The sequence below is a fragment of the Mustela nigripes genome, chromosome 16 (genome assembly GCF_022355385.1).
Source record: "Mustela nigripes isolate SB6536 chromosome 16, MUSNIG.SB6536, whole genome shotgun sequence".
Classification (NCBI taxonomy): Eukaryota; Metazoa; Chordata; class Mammalia; order Carnivora; family Mustelidae; genus Mustela; species Mustela nigripes.
In genome coordinates this window covers 2,178,857-2,191,348 of record NC_081572.1, presented here as the reverse complement: position 1 = coordinate 2,191,348, position 12,492 = coordinate 2,178,857, and the positions used below count along the sequence as shown (strand labels likewise).

Genomic DNA, 12,492 nt, shown 5'->3' with positions numbered 1-12,492 from the left:
CCCTGAACCCGAGTGCCCCAGAAGCTGCTCTGGGATTGAGGCAGGCGTGACTGTAAATAAGCCAGAAAATAACCTTGTGCGTGTTTTACTGAAATACAAAGCTTTACAGCACCGGGCACTGTGGCTCTCCGTCTGTGCCCCCAGGGTGGACTTGTGGGGGAGGGGAGGGTAGAAGCCCACCCACTCAAGGGAAAAAGCCCCCGAGCTCTAGGCTCTCCAGGGACACCTTCTGTGACCAGGGACAGCAGGGGGACGCTGGGCAGGGCTGGAGCATCTGTGGCCAACACCCGTGCCACAGCCCCATGCCCAGCTGGACAGAGCCGGCCCGAGCCAGAGGACAGGCTCTTCAGCCTCGGACATCCAAAAAGAAGGACGAGCTTGGCCTATAGACCACGGACTGAAACCGGGCGTGCAGGGAGCCCACCAGGAATCAGTGGCCTCACAGAAACCCAGCCAGGGTCAGGAACGACCGAGGGGCAAAGCAAAACAAGCCCCAGGCTTGGTCACAGGTTTTTTCAAAACCAGAGGTTTATAAAAGGCAGATACTGTGTCCCTACACGGAGTGTAGTCTGAACCCTGCTGCCACCCACGCGACATCCGGATGCCCCGTCTCCTCTCAGGCGAAGGATCCAGGACACGTGGGGACCCCGAGGAGGGAGGAGGACCTCAAGCCCCAGGTCCCAACCCGATCACAACCATCCTCACCTGTCCCAGACTGGGGGCCCCACCCTGTTCCTGGATCCCCTGGAATCCCCGTGCTGAGACCCGGCTCAGACACCAGGACAGCAGTGTCCCCTGTCATGGGGGCACGAAGGGCCAGGGCGCACACCTGCTCCCCTCCAGGCAGCGGCCGAATCACACCAGCATCAGGGAGAGCCCTCCTCCCATGGGGCGCGTGGGGACGCGGTCTGGGACAGCCACCCATGTGCCCCCAAGGATGCTCACAGCTCGTTGTGGAGGGGCCGGCACTGGGGGGAGAGCCTCTCCTCCAGGACCCCGTCAGGGGCGCACACCCAGGGGTCATGGGTCTCCCACTGCCACTTGGCCAGCTGGGTCCGCAGCAGTTCAAGGACCTGCGCGTAGCGGGGGTCGGCAGCCAGGTTCCGGGTCTCGTGGGGGTCCTGGCTCCTGTCATACAGCTCCCAGCGCTCCCGGTAGTAGTAGCGGTGGAGATCTTTATACCAGCCCGTGGGGCGGCCGGCCACGGTGCGATTCAGGAGGTCCTGAAAGGTGGGCGACACGTAGAAGTCCTGGTCGATGGGAAAGGGCATCTTGAAGTGGAGGTTGTGCACGAGGCGGAAGGTCCGGTGGTGCACGGAGCGCATGGGGTAGGCCATGGTGACCTCGTGATGGCTCTGGCTGCCGAAGACGGTGTTCCAGAGCGGCTCTGCATCCAGCGCCGGCAGGAGGGACCGGCCAGTGAGCCGGACAGGCTTTGATCTAAAGATGGCATAGCTCGGGTAGGGGATGGAGAACCAGTCCAAGATGGTGGGTGTGAGATCTGGAGAGAAGGTTGTGTCTCAGTACCGTGGCCCTCCAGCCCGCAAGCCGCTCTGACTCCCAAGCCATTCTGCAATGCTGCTGGGCCGCCTCACACGCAGGATCACCAACAGGGAGGAGCTGCACTAGGTCCCACACCTGGCACAGTCATCTTGGCCCTCTAGGACACAGCGCCTTTAACAAGAGGCCCCCGCTTGGCGATATTTAGGATCGTACCAGAATCCTCTAGATCAGTAAGGAAGCCCCCCACGGGGGGGGGCTCGTGGGTTCCTGCCCTGTGCTGTGGCCACAGGGCTCCCTGACTTGTGCTTTGGAGATATAGGGAGATGTGGGCCCTGCTGCCCTGACCCCTCAAAGCGGGGGTGGCGTGGGGCCTGCAGCATCAGCACCACCCGGGAACTTGTCAGAAATGTGAATTCTCAGGCCCCACCCCAGATCCACAGTGTCAGACACTCTGGGGGCAGGGCCTTGGGTGTGTGTGGGCGGGTGTTAACAAGCTCTGTGTGCGGGTGTGATGGTGTGACACTCACCTGTGGGCTCATGGGAGGAGCAACAGCCTCAAAGACCGAGACCCAAGCTAAAATCCTAGCTCGGTGCTCACAAACTGTGTGACAGTGGGCAGCTGCCCTGCCCTCTCTGATCCTCCGGACTGCATCTGTGGAATGGGTGGCCGTCCCTTCCTTGCCCAGGTGGTGTGGGAACCACGTAAGGCAGCGGAGTGAGCACTGTCCGGACTTGGTGATGCCCCCGAATTTTCACCTCCCCCTCCCCTGCCCCTGCGTGAGCAGCAGAGTCGTACCTAAGAGGCTCACGTAGGCCTCGCTGACCTGACCCCAGCGCTTCGTGTGCTCTGGGGACGACACCAGCAAGGGTTCGGCTGTGCCCGGCCAGTACAGGTTGGTCCTGCCGCTGGGGAAGGGGATCCCGTTGTCGGACGTGAAGATCACTAGGGTGTCATTCAGGATACCTGCCGTGCGCAGCTCCTGGAGCACGAGTCCAACCCCTGGGAGTGCAGAGGGGACAGCAGAGCTCAGCCACAGCCGGGCACGCGGGGCCGGGCATGTGCGTGACTCACACATTTCCTCCTCCGGCTGCTGGGCCCTGCCCCCTGCTGTCCCACCCGGCACCGAGTCCTGCAGCAGGCCGGGGCGCCGGCCGTCCCTTAGCACGCCCATGCCGTCCTACGCAGCCGCTACCAGCCGGACGCTGGCTTTGTTTTGTTTTCTGGAATTTCAGGCCTGTCCCATGGGGATAACCAGGGCAGTATTGGTGGTGGCTGGAAGACAGGACTCCTATGCCTGCCCCCTCTCTAGGTCACCATCCACTCACGGGACCAACAGGGACGCTATAGAGGTTCCAACCTCTTGTGGGGGCCGAACGGTGGCCCCCGCGAAGATGAACCCTCAGGAACCTGGGAACATGACCCCGTTTGAAGAAAGGGTCTTTGCAGATGCAGTCATCAAGGATCTCAAGGAGATCATCTCGACGTGGCCAGGAGGACCCTAGATCCTATGACAAGTGTCCTTATAGAAGAAGCACTGAGATCGGGGCGTGTGGGTGGCTCAGTGGGTTAAGCCTCTGCCCTGGGCTCAGGTCGGGGGCTCGGGGTCCTGGGATCGAGCCCTGCATCGGGCTCTCTGTTCAGTAGGGAGCCTGCTTCCCCCTCTCCCTCTGCCTGCCTCTCTGCCTGCTTCTGATCTCTCTGTCAAGTAAATAAATAAAATCTTAAAAAAAAAAAAGCAGCACTGAGAGACGTGCGAGAGGCTGTGTGAAGACGGGCAGAGATGGGGGGTGTGGCGTGGAGCCCAGGAACGCCTGGGGCCACCCGATGCTGGAAAGAGGCAGGACTGTCCTGTCCCCTAGGGCCTGCAGGGGGACACGGTCCTGTTGACACAGTGACTTCAGAGCTCTGGTCTGGGACGGGGGCCCACACTGCGGCATACCCCACCGCCCGGGCTCCTCGAACCCACCCTGGTCCATGCGGCCGATGGTGCTGTACTGAGCCGCCAGGTCAGCTCGGGCCGCGGGAGTGTCCGGGACAAAGTACGGCACCTGGAGGGGCGTGTGGGTGCGGGGTCAGGGCTAGAAACAGGCAGACGGGCCGGGGGTGTGGGTGGCCGGTCCTTGAACTGGGGCAGGACACCAGGGAGCCAGCCTTCCTCCCAGGGCCCAAGACCACCCTCCACCAATGCACGCTTGAGCCCAGGACGTCCCTGCTCCTGGACACGTCACTCCACATCCCGACCCCTCCCTCTCCCGGCTCTGCAGACGGGAACCCGGATCCAGTGAGTCACGGAGTCTCCTCTTAAAGGTGCTCAAAATCACACACCCGGGGCCAGGGCAGTCAAGCCCTCGGATTTAAGAGACGGAGAAGGAGGGCACGCGAGCATCTGGGAAATACTGCAAAGGCCTCTCTCCTACCACCACGTCCTGTGGGTCGTAGGTCCGCGGGGTCCAGTCTGGGATCCGCCCCATGCCGCGCTCGCCGTTGCCAAACTTCTCACAGAAGGCCCCGTACTGTGGCTGCGAGTGCCCACAGCGGTGAGGGTCATGGAAGGCGACGTAGAGGAAGAAGGGCCTGCCCAGAGAGGGGGGCTTGAGTCCCGAGGTCAGCCGACAGACGTGCCACCTGGCTTTCTACTCTGGAGAGCCCCGACCTTTAGGAGGGCACAGCCCGCAGCACTGCTCACTCCTCTGGAACTGGAAGTCTCCCTGGGAGCGTCCGCCTCAACTTCGCCATGCCTCCTTTCCTTTCAACTTGAGTTTCTGGAGCCTTCTCCCCCCCGCTCCCTCCTCTACCTGGGGCCTCCAAAGATCCCAACTAAAGACTCTGGGATGTGCATCACAGGTTCACTGCCCAGAGATCTGGCCGTGCAAGGGAGGGGCCGGGGCCCCCTCACACCTGTCGTCCCGAGTCTGCAGGAACTTCCGGACCAGCAGCTTAATTCTGGTGATGTTCCGTCCCACCTGGAGGACTGAGCTATTCTCCTCCGTGTACGCAAAGTCGAAAGGGTACACCGTCTTCGGTCCTACGTGCTTCTTCCCAATGATGCCTGGAGGTGGGGACACAGGCCTGCCAGGTCCCCACGGTATCCCACTGCCCTCCTCCACCCCCAAGCCCCGTGCCCTGGAGTGGCCTCTATGAGGTCAGCGCAGGCCCCTGTTCGCACAGACCCAGGGCCCAGGGAGAAGGCCCCGGCCATGGGGTGCTCTGAGGATGAGACGTGGGGCGGAGGGCGGCTCAAGACCAGGTCTCGCCGCCGGGGCCCATTCCCACTGCGGCACGAGGCTGCTCACCCGTGCGAACGCCGGCTCGGCTGAGCAGCTGCGGCAGGCTCTGCACCTCGTCGAAGGAGTTGAAGTGGTGGGCGTCCTGGTGCAGGCCGTACATCCCGTTCTGATGCTGCGGGGGGACACCCGTGAGGCTGGGCCCGCCCCGCCCACTCTCTTAGCCCGCCCCTTCCCAGGCCCCCCCCCAGCCCCAGCAGCCAGCACCCCCAGAGAGGCCACCGCCTCCCCCAGCCCCATCCACTTCACCAGACAGCGGCAGGAAACACAGAGTGGGAAATCGCACCCGTGATAACGGGGGGCCTTTATTTTCATCCTGTTTACCTATACTTGTCAACTCTTTGGTCATGAGTGCACACCACAGCGGGAATAAAAAGCACCAGACCTCGATTAACTGCATTTTTAACAGCACCAAAAATATAGTCGATGCATCACAAAGTCAGACTAGAAAAAGACTTAAGGTGAGATGGGGCAGCCCTGTCCTCACTCCTGTAGCCCACGGCGGCCTGAGGAGCCTTCAGGGGACTGGGGGGCGCTGGGCAGTGGTCACAGCTTGCCTCTCCACGTGGGCATCAGACTCGGATGGGGACATGCAGGACACAGCGGCTCGCCATGAGACGAGGTCATGAGACAACGTGTCCCCTGTTCACAGCAACACTATTCATCATCGTCACGGGCAGGAGCCACCTAAGTGTCCAGGGACGGGGGGACAGGTGCACAACACAGGCCATATCCATACGACAGAACGCAGTCAGGCCTTTCAGCTGCGAGAAGTCGGGCTCTTCTGTGCTACGGCATGGGGGGACCTGGAGGGCACCACTCTCACGGCAGAAAGGCCGTCACAAAAGGACACATACTGCGGGACTCCACTTACATAAGATACTGGAGTGACCAGGTTCAGAGACACGGACAGGGGAGGAGCGGCCGCCAGGGCTGGGGGAGGGGGTGAGGAGCAGTGTTGACGGGCACCCCGCTTTCGTTTGGGAAGATGAGGAAGTTCTGGAGATGGACTGATGGACCACAGCTACGCCACAGCGTGAGAGACGGGGATGCTCACAGAGGAGTGAAAGGGTGAGTTCTGCGCTGTGCGTGTCCTAGCACAACACACGGGGGAAGCGCAACTCTTCCCGGCACTCGGGCTCCTGAGCGATACTGTAACACGAGTCAACACTGGGCGAGAGCGTGTCGGACACCTTCCTGCCTTCCTGGGCGCTTTACGTATGAAGTAGGAGCTTGGCCTACCCGTAACGATCCCACGAACAAGGTGTTATCACGAGCCCACCTACAGGGTGAGACGATCGGGGTGCACAAATAGTGCTCCGCTCACAGTCACACGGAACAGGGGAGCCAGGGCTCGGGCGGCGGGGAAGAGAACGTCCCAGCAGCGGTCAGGGAGGGGTGCTCCCTCTACCATGCCCTCCTCCTGCCCCCCCCCCCCCCCCGCGGCCCTCACCTGCGGCAGGCCGGTGAGCAGGCTGGCTCGGCTGGGGGAGCAGCTGCTGACGGAGGTGAAGGCATTGCGGAAGGTCAGGCTGCGGCGGGCCAGGGCGTCCAGGTGTGGGGTGCTGATGGCACTGTTGTTGTAGGCGCCACTCTCGAAGCCTCCGTCATCCGCTGAGGAAGGCAGAGACGCTGAGGCCGGGGAGGCCTGGGCCAGGGAAGCCCATGCAAGTGGCATACCCAGGTGGGCACGACCAAGACGGCATGACAGCTGCTTGGGATGGATGTCCAGAGGGACGGGCACCCCGAGGACATGGTACTCAGGCAGCCCTGTTAGGAAGTGGGCAGGACCCGGGGGTCCCAGCTCCGCTGTGGCCACAGGAGGCCGGGTTTCTGCACCCGTGTCCCCAGCAAGGAGGAGCGGATGGGAGTCGGGGAGAACTGTTTCATGCTACAATCAGCGGACAGGCCTGCTTGGAGACCACAAAGTTAATCAGAAAGAGTGAGTCTGGCAGAACGCCAGACCTCAAAAGAGGAAAGAACAGGGCCGTCTTGTGACAGCCAGACCCTGGGCGCCAAGTCTCGTGAAGAGCAGGGCGCCCGGGGAACTTGTGATTTGGAGGGAGGGCTGCGGTTAGGGGAGAGGGCGGGGGTGGTGGCTGCGCTTTTCAGCCAGAATCGGAGCACTGCGCTCCCGCGTCTGCAAACAAACCTGCAGGGCTCCCCCGGGGCAGGGGAGGGGCGCGGGCCGCCCCGCACGCAGCCGTCCCTGCGGACTTGGGCACCCGCCCCTCGCGGCAGCCCCTCTAGGGCTGTACCCCGCTGAGCTCCGGAGAGCCGCCCAGGCTCCCGCGCCGAGGCCCCGCCGAGCTGGGCAGCGTGGGGTGGGGGTCAGGGCGGAGGCCGCACGGGGGTGCTGGAGGCCGGCGGGACCCGCGGTGAGCGAGGCCGCCCCTGCCTCCCTCCGCAAGGCGGCCGCGAACCGGCCGGGTCAGCGGGGAGCGCAGGCGCAGACGCGAAGGGGCGCAGGGCTCGCCGGACGGGCGGCGGCGACGCACTCACCGAGGAGCAGCAGCACGTTCCGGGGACGCGCCCGGTGCCAGCAGCAGACGACCAGGGTCAGCAGCAGCAGCCCGCAGGCCGGCCCTCGGCGGTGCATGGCGGCCGCTCCGGCCCCGCCCCGCCCCGGTCACGTGCGCGACTGCCCCGCCCCCCGTGGTCACGCGCGCGCCAGGTCCCGCCCCGGGGGGTCACGTGCGCTCCGGGCTCCGCCCCCTCTCTCCTCCCTCCCCCTCCCTCTGCGGTTCCTGCGGACCCCGCTGCGGCGGCGCCTGGAGACCCCGAGCTGCGGCGCCGGGTGAGTCCGCGGCGGGCGGGCAGCGGCGCCCGGCGCCCGGGCCCCGGGGCGGAGAAGGCGAGCTTTGGGGGACGGGCCGGGGTCGCCGGGGCGGCGCGGGGCCCGAGGGGGCGGGCTCCTCCTGCGGGACCCTTCCCCACGGCGTCCCCCCCGGTCCCCGCCGTCCTCGGCCTTGCCGGAGCGGTCAGGCGGCGCGGGGTCCCCACCGGAGACCGCGGGTCCGGGGCAAGCGTCTTCGTGGGTGGGAGGGGGCTGCGTCCAGCGCCGGGGCGGGGTGCGGGGTGCGGGGTGCGGGGCGGTCTGGGGCCGGCTCCGCGCGCGGCTGTGGGTCGGGACCCGAGAGGCTGTGGCGCGCTCGGACGCTGTCCCCGCGCCCGCTCAGTCCCGGGGCGCTCCTGCGGGACGAGAGAGCCACAGGTGGGGGGTGGGCGCGGCCTCGGGCTGGGAGACCCGCACCGCCCGCGCCGCAGCCCGCCGTGGAGGGTGGAGTCGGCCCTGTGCGCGGGGCTCGCCGGGGGCGCCCGGGGCGGCGGCAGCCCCCACCCCGCGGGGCGAGGGAGCCCCCGTGGACCTGCCGCTCCTCGCGCTGCTCCGGGTTAAATCCGTGGGGAGGAGAAAGAGTTAAATTATCTGGCGGGGGGGGGGGGACGGGGTCTAATTAGCGATTGCGCTTCTCACGGAGAAATCGTGTATCGCCTTTTTGTGGTCGAGGTCCGTGGGCAGCCGGGAGCCGCGGCTGGGGCAGGTGCGATTCAGGGGGAGCAGTGAGCTGGCGCCGGGGTGGGGGGCGACAGTTATTCTTACGGTCCGTTCCTGCCCAGGTGTGGGTGCCTTTCAGAGCAGCGAAAGGGCGTGTTTAATCCCTGTGGCTCAGACCCCTCGGGAGACCCCTGTGCCTCTCCGGGGCCCCAGACCCCGCTCCGCTGCTACATCCCACCAAGCCCAGACCCTGAGCGCTGGTCCTGTTGCCCCCAGGCATGCCCTCCTCTGTGAAGGCGTTGGGTCAGGCCCGGCCGTCGGGTGCCGGCATGGCCCCCCAGACCCGCTGCTGCTCCCTGGCAGCCGTGCAGAGGCGGCTGCCCATCCTGGCCTGGCTGCCCAACTACTCGCTGCGGTGGCTGAAGATGGACTTGGTCGCGGGCCTCTCGGTCGGGCTCACGGTGGTTCCCCAGGCGCTGGCCTACGCGGAGGTGGCTGGACTCCCGCCCCAGGTGAGATCTCTGCGCCTGCCCCACCCCCACTGCAGCCGCTGCCCGGAAGCAGGTGGGAATGTATTCTCAGCCCCGTGGGGCCCCAGAAATCTCGGTGTGCGGTCTGTAGCACGTGATGGCCTTTGGGCAGGTGCTGGCCGGTCACTGCTCTTGTCATAATTATAACTGAGCTGGTTCTGGGGTGTCCATCGGGGCAGGACGACTCACTGTGGTCTCAAGAGCACTTTCTTAGGCTCACAGACTGAGCAAGCGCCCTGGCCCTTGTGTCCCTGCTGACACCCAGTTGAGTGCAGGTAGAGAGAGGCCCCTGGTCGCTGCGGGTCCACACCGTGTTCACGGAGGGTGAGCGCTTTGCCCTGTGTGCGCTGCTGTGCCCACCTCGGGACGGCCCCCACAGACCCTGTGCTCAGACATCTCCCCCCCGGGACACTGGGGGCCCCCTGTGTGCCACCTCGATGCTTAGTGCTGTCTCCCCCCGCCCCCCCAGTATGGCCTCTACTCTGCCTTCATGGGATGCTTCGTGTATTTCTTCTTGGGCACCTCCCGGGATGTGACGCTGGGCCCCACGGCCATCATGTCCCTTCTGGTCTCCTTCTACACTTTCCACGAGCCCGCCTACGCTGTGCTGCTCGCCTTCCTGTCCGGCTGCATCCAACTAGCCATGGGCTTCCTGCACTTGGGTGAGACTCTCAGACCTTCCTGCCCGGGGCTACCAGGCACCTGCCTCCTGGAGAGGCCTTGGCTTTCGGCCTTCCTTTCTTTACCTGCCCTGTGCCTGTGTGCCCAGGGCTTCAGACCCTAGCCTCCCTTCCCCACCGTCCAGACCAGTCCAAGCAGGGTGTGTGGCCCACCTGTCCCCAACCGCACTCCCACCAAACCACCTCTCCCAGCCCACACCCACCCACGTCTGCTGGGACTGGGCAGAGCTGGGGCCGCCAGCTCAGTATCCCCTCTCGGCCGCCAGGCTTCCTGCTGGACTTCGTCTCCTACCCCGTCATCAAAGGCTTCACCTCCGCTGCCACTGTCACCATCGGCTTCGGGCAGATCAAGGTAGGCACGCTGGTCGGCAGCCAGGCCCCTCCTGGGTCGCGGGACGGAGCCTGGCTTCTCTCTGTGCGGGCCAGTTGACGGGTTGCTCTTCCAAACCTCAGACCACAAGGTGCTCCCGTGGGTCTCCACAGATCTCGGCAGCCCTCAGGGGAGATGCTGCGTGCTGGTGGGACAGTACAACAGGTTATTGGGATGACCGGCAGCGACAGCCTCGCCCCTGTTGGGGTTTTGGGGCCAGTGTGCTCACAGGGCGATTCGGTTCTGCTGCCTTCCCTACCCCCCGGCCAGCGCGGCCTCGGGCCGTCCACATCCTATCGACATGTTGACGATCAAGTTGGTCCTCCCGTGCTAGTGCTCATTTAGCTGGATTTCATTTTAATGTTTTTTTCTCCATTTTGTTCAGTATTTTTCTTTAAGATTTTATTTATTTGAGAGAGCGAGCAAGTACAAGCGGAGGGAGGGGGGCAGAGGGAGAGGGAGAAGCAGACTCCCGGCCGGGCGTGGAGCTTGACACCGGACTCTATCCCAGGACCCTGAAACCACGACCTGAGCCAAAGTCAGATGCTTCATGACTAAGCCAGCCAGGTGCTCTCTTACAGGTGGTGTTAGAAACAGAAACGTAAGGAGACTTGGCATCTGGGAAATACTGAACGGGGGGGCACCTGGGTGGCTCAGTGGGTGAAGCGTCCGACTCCTAATTTCAGCTCAGTTTGTGATCTCAGGGTCCGGGGATTGAGCCGCATCGGGCTTCATGCTGAGCACGGAGTCTGCTTGGGGTTCTCTCTCCGTCTCCCTTTGCCCCTCCCCCTACTCGCACTTTTTCTCTGTCTTTCTGTCTCTGAATAAATAAGTAAAATCTCTAAGGAGAATTTGTAAGAAATCCCGGAACTAGTTATCACCAGCGACTGTTTTCTTTTCACTGGGGGTTGAGGTCCCAAAGCACAGGGGTGGTTTTGCTTTGCAGCTGGCCAGCCCCGTGCTCTGTGCAGAAGTAGGTGAGTGCTCAGGGGGCTGTGCAGAGCGGAGTGGAGCCAGGTGTGCAGGCGATGGCCTGCCCCGTCTCAGGACCTGCTGTCTGCACTCCCTCGCTGAGGCATGCCTCGCGTGGTCAGGGCTGGCCCCGCACAGCCTCCCTGGCGAGGCAGAGGAAAGGGGCGGACCTTCTCTGTGCTCCTGTGATGCCGGATGCTGGGCTAGACCCTCCCTTGCCTTGGGTTGTCCTCATGCCTCTGCGAGGCAGGCCCGTCATTACCTGTGTGGAGAGAGGAGGGAAGCCCTTAGGTGCGGCGGACGTGTGCGTGTGGCGTGTGCACGTGTGTTAGGGTGAGCCTGGCAGGTGCTGCTTAATGGGATAATCTGTCTTTTACTTTGAAACGGTGTCCTTTGCAGTTAGAACATATAGAAGAAGGTAGCTTTTTTGTGTATAGATGGTTGGCAACGCTAGGTTTCTTAAGTCTTTAACATCTTGACTAAGTCACAACAGCCATCTGAGAGCCTTGGGCCAGGGTGGGGGTCAGGAATCACAGGTTCTCCTGACCTGCCCTGGCAGGAGCTCCCTGGGTCCCAGAATCCAGTGTTTCCACCCTGGAGTCTGTCCCCGTTCAGGCTGTGTGCATGGGTTTTGGGATCTTGGAATCTGACTCTGTGGGGGTCTGGGCCTCAACCATCCTGCTAACACTCCACACCCATTCTCAAGTGGGATAAAGAATTAGAACACAGAGGGACGCCTGGGTGGCTCAGTTGGTTAAGCAGCTGCCTTCGGCTCAGGTCATGATCCCAGCGTCCTGGGATCGAGTCCCACATCGGGCTCCTTGCTCAGCAGGGAGCCTGCTTCTCCCTCTGCCTCTGCCTGTGCTCGCTCTCTCCCCCTTTCTCTCTCTCTGATAAATAAATAAAATCTTAAAAAAAAAAAAAGAATTAGAACACAGAGGAGAGCCCCTTTTCCCCTCCAAGGACCCTGCCTGCTTGTGTCCCCTTGCCTGGAGGCCCTCTGAGCCCCTGGTGGTTCTGCCCAAAGCTTCACCTGATTTTCCCTCTAGGGGAGCAGTACCCGGCAGGTGGGCCTCAGACCAGTGGCAAGGGGGTGCGGGGCGTGCCAAGGGCGGTGGGGCCCATGGGGCAGGCACAGGGACCTGGACCGTGGACCAGGACAGGGATGTCCTGGTCTCCTTTTTAGATGACTTAGGCTGATTTTTTCACAAGGGAGAATTATTCACCAAGAAGTGTCGTTGACTGTGAACGTGAAATGCCTTTTCGTTGGAGGATAATTCTGATCTCCTGCCCCTGGGAGCTTTGGGAATGGGCAGATGGTTCCCAGGGAGCCGTGGGTTGTGCCCCGGAAGGGGGCTGAGATGTGCTGAGATGCTGCAGGGGAAGGTTGTCTCACTCCTTCTGTGTTTGGACAGAACCTCCTGGGACTGCAGGATATCCCGAGGCAGTTTTTCCTGCAAGTGTATCAGACGTTCCGCAAGGTCGGAGAGATCAGGTACCTGCTGGCCGTGCGGTCCCTCAATTCCCTCTGGAGCCTCTCCCAGGCCCCACCCCGTTCCCCCACCAGCTGGCATGCATTCCAGTCCCCTGGGGCCCGGCCGCCCAGACTGGGTCCCAGAGCAGCACCAGCAGGCGTCGAGGAGCAGGTTAGAAACG

The 12,492-nt window shown here is 63.3% G+C and overlaps 2 protein-coding genes across 3 annotated transcripts in view; one reads left to right on the top strand and one right to left on the bottom strand.

Moving 5' to 3' along the window:
• Positions 1-69: 69 nt before the first annotated feature.
• Positions 70-7,431, bottom strand: SGSH (N-sulfoglucosamine sulfohydrolase). 2 transcript variants are annotated; one of them, XM_059379108.1, is made up of 8 exons: positions 7,291-7,428; positions 6,242-6,402; positions 4,798-4,903; positions 4,403-4,553; positions 3,922-4,078; positions 3,471-3,552; positions 2,300-2,503; positions 70-1,501 (listed from the first exon to the last, which is right to left on the bottom strand). In XM_059379108.1, exons 1-8 carry the CDS (start codon positions 7,385-7,387, stop codon positions 942-944), a joined length of 1,518 nt encoding a protein of 505 aa, XP_059235091.1. In that variant the 5' UTR covers positions 7,388-7,428; the 3' UTR covers positions 70-941. The 2 variants fall into 2 exon arrangements, with proteins under 2 accessions (XP_059235091.1, XP_059235092.1); XM_059379109.1 differs by having other exon boundaries at positions 1,093-1,223; positions 7,291-7,431.
• Positions 7,432-7,502: 71 nt separating this feature from the next.
• The window catches only part of SLC26A11 (solute carrier family 26 member 11), a 16,184-nt gene continuing 11,194 nt past the window's right edge, over positions 7,503-12,492 (top strand). Inside the window, exons 1-5 of the mRNA XM_059379107.1 lie at positions 7,503-7,585; positions 8,561-8,796; positions 9,284-9,476; positions 9,761-9,846; positions 12,252-12,331. Of these exons, the coding sequence (XP_059235090.1) occupies positions 8,563-8,796; positions 9,284-9,476; positions 9,761-9,846; positions 12,252-12,331 (593 nt within the window). The 5' untranslated portion in view covers positions 7,503-7,585; positions 8,561-8,562. The remainder of the gene's footprint in view (positions 7,586-8,560; positions 8,797-9,283; positions 9,477-9,760; positions 9,847-12,251; positions 12,332-12,492) is intronic.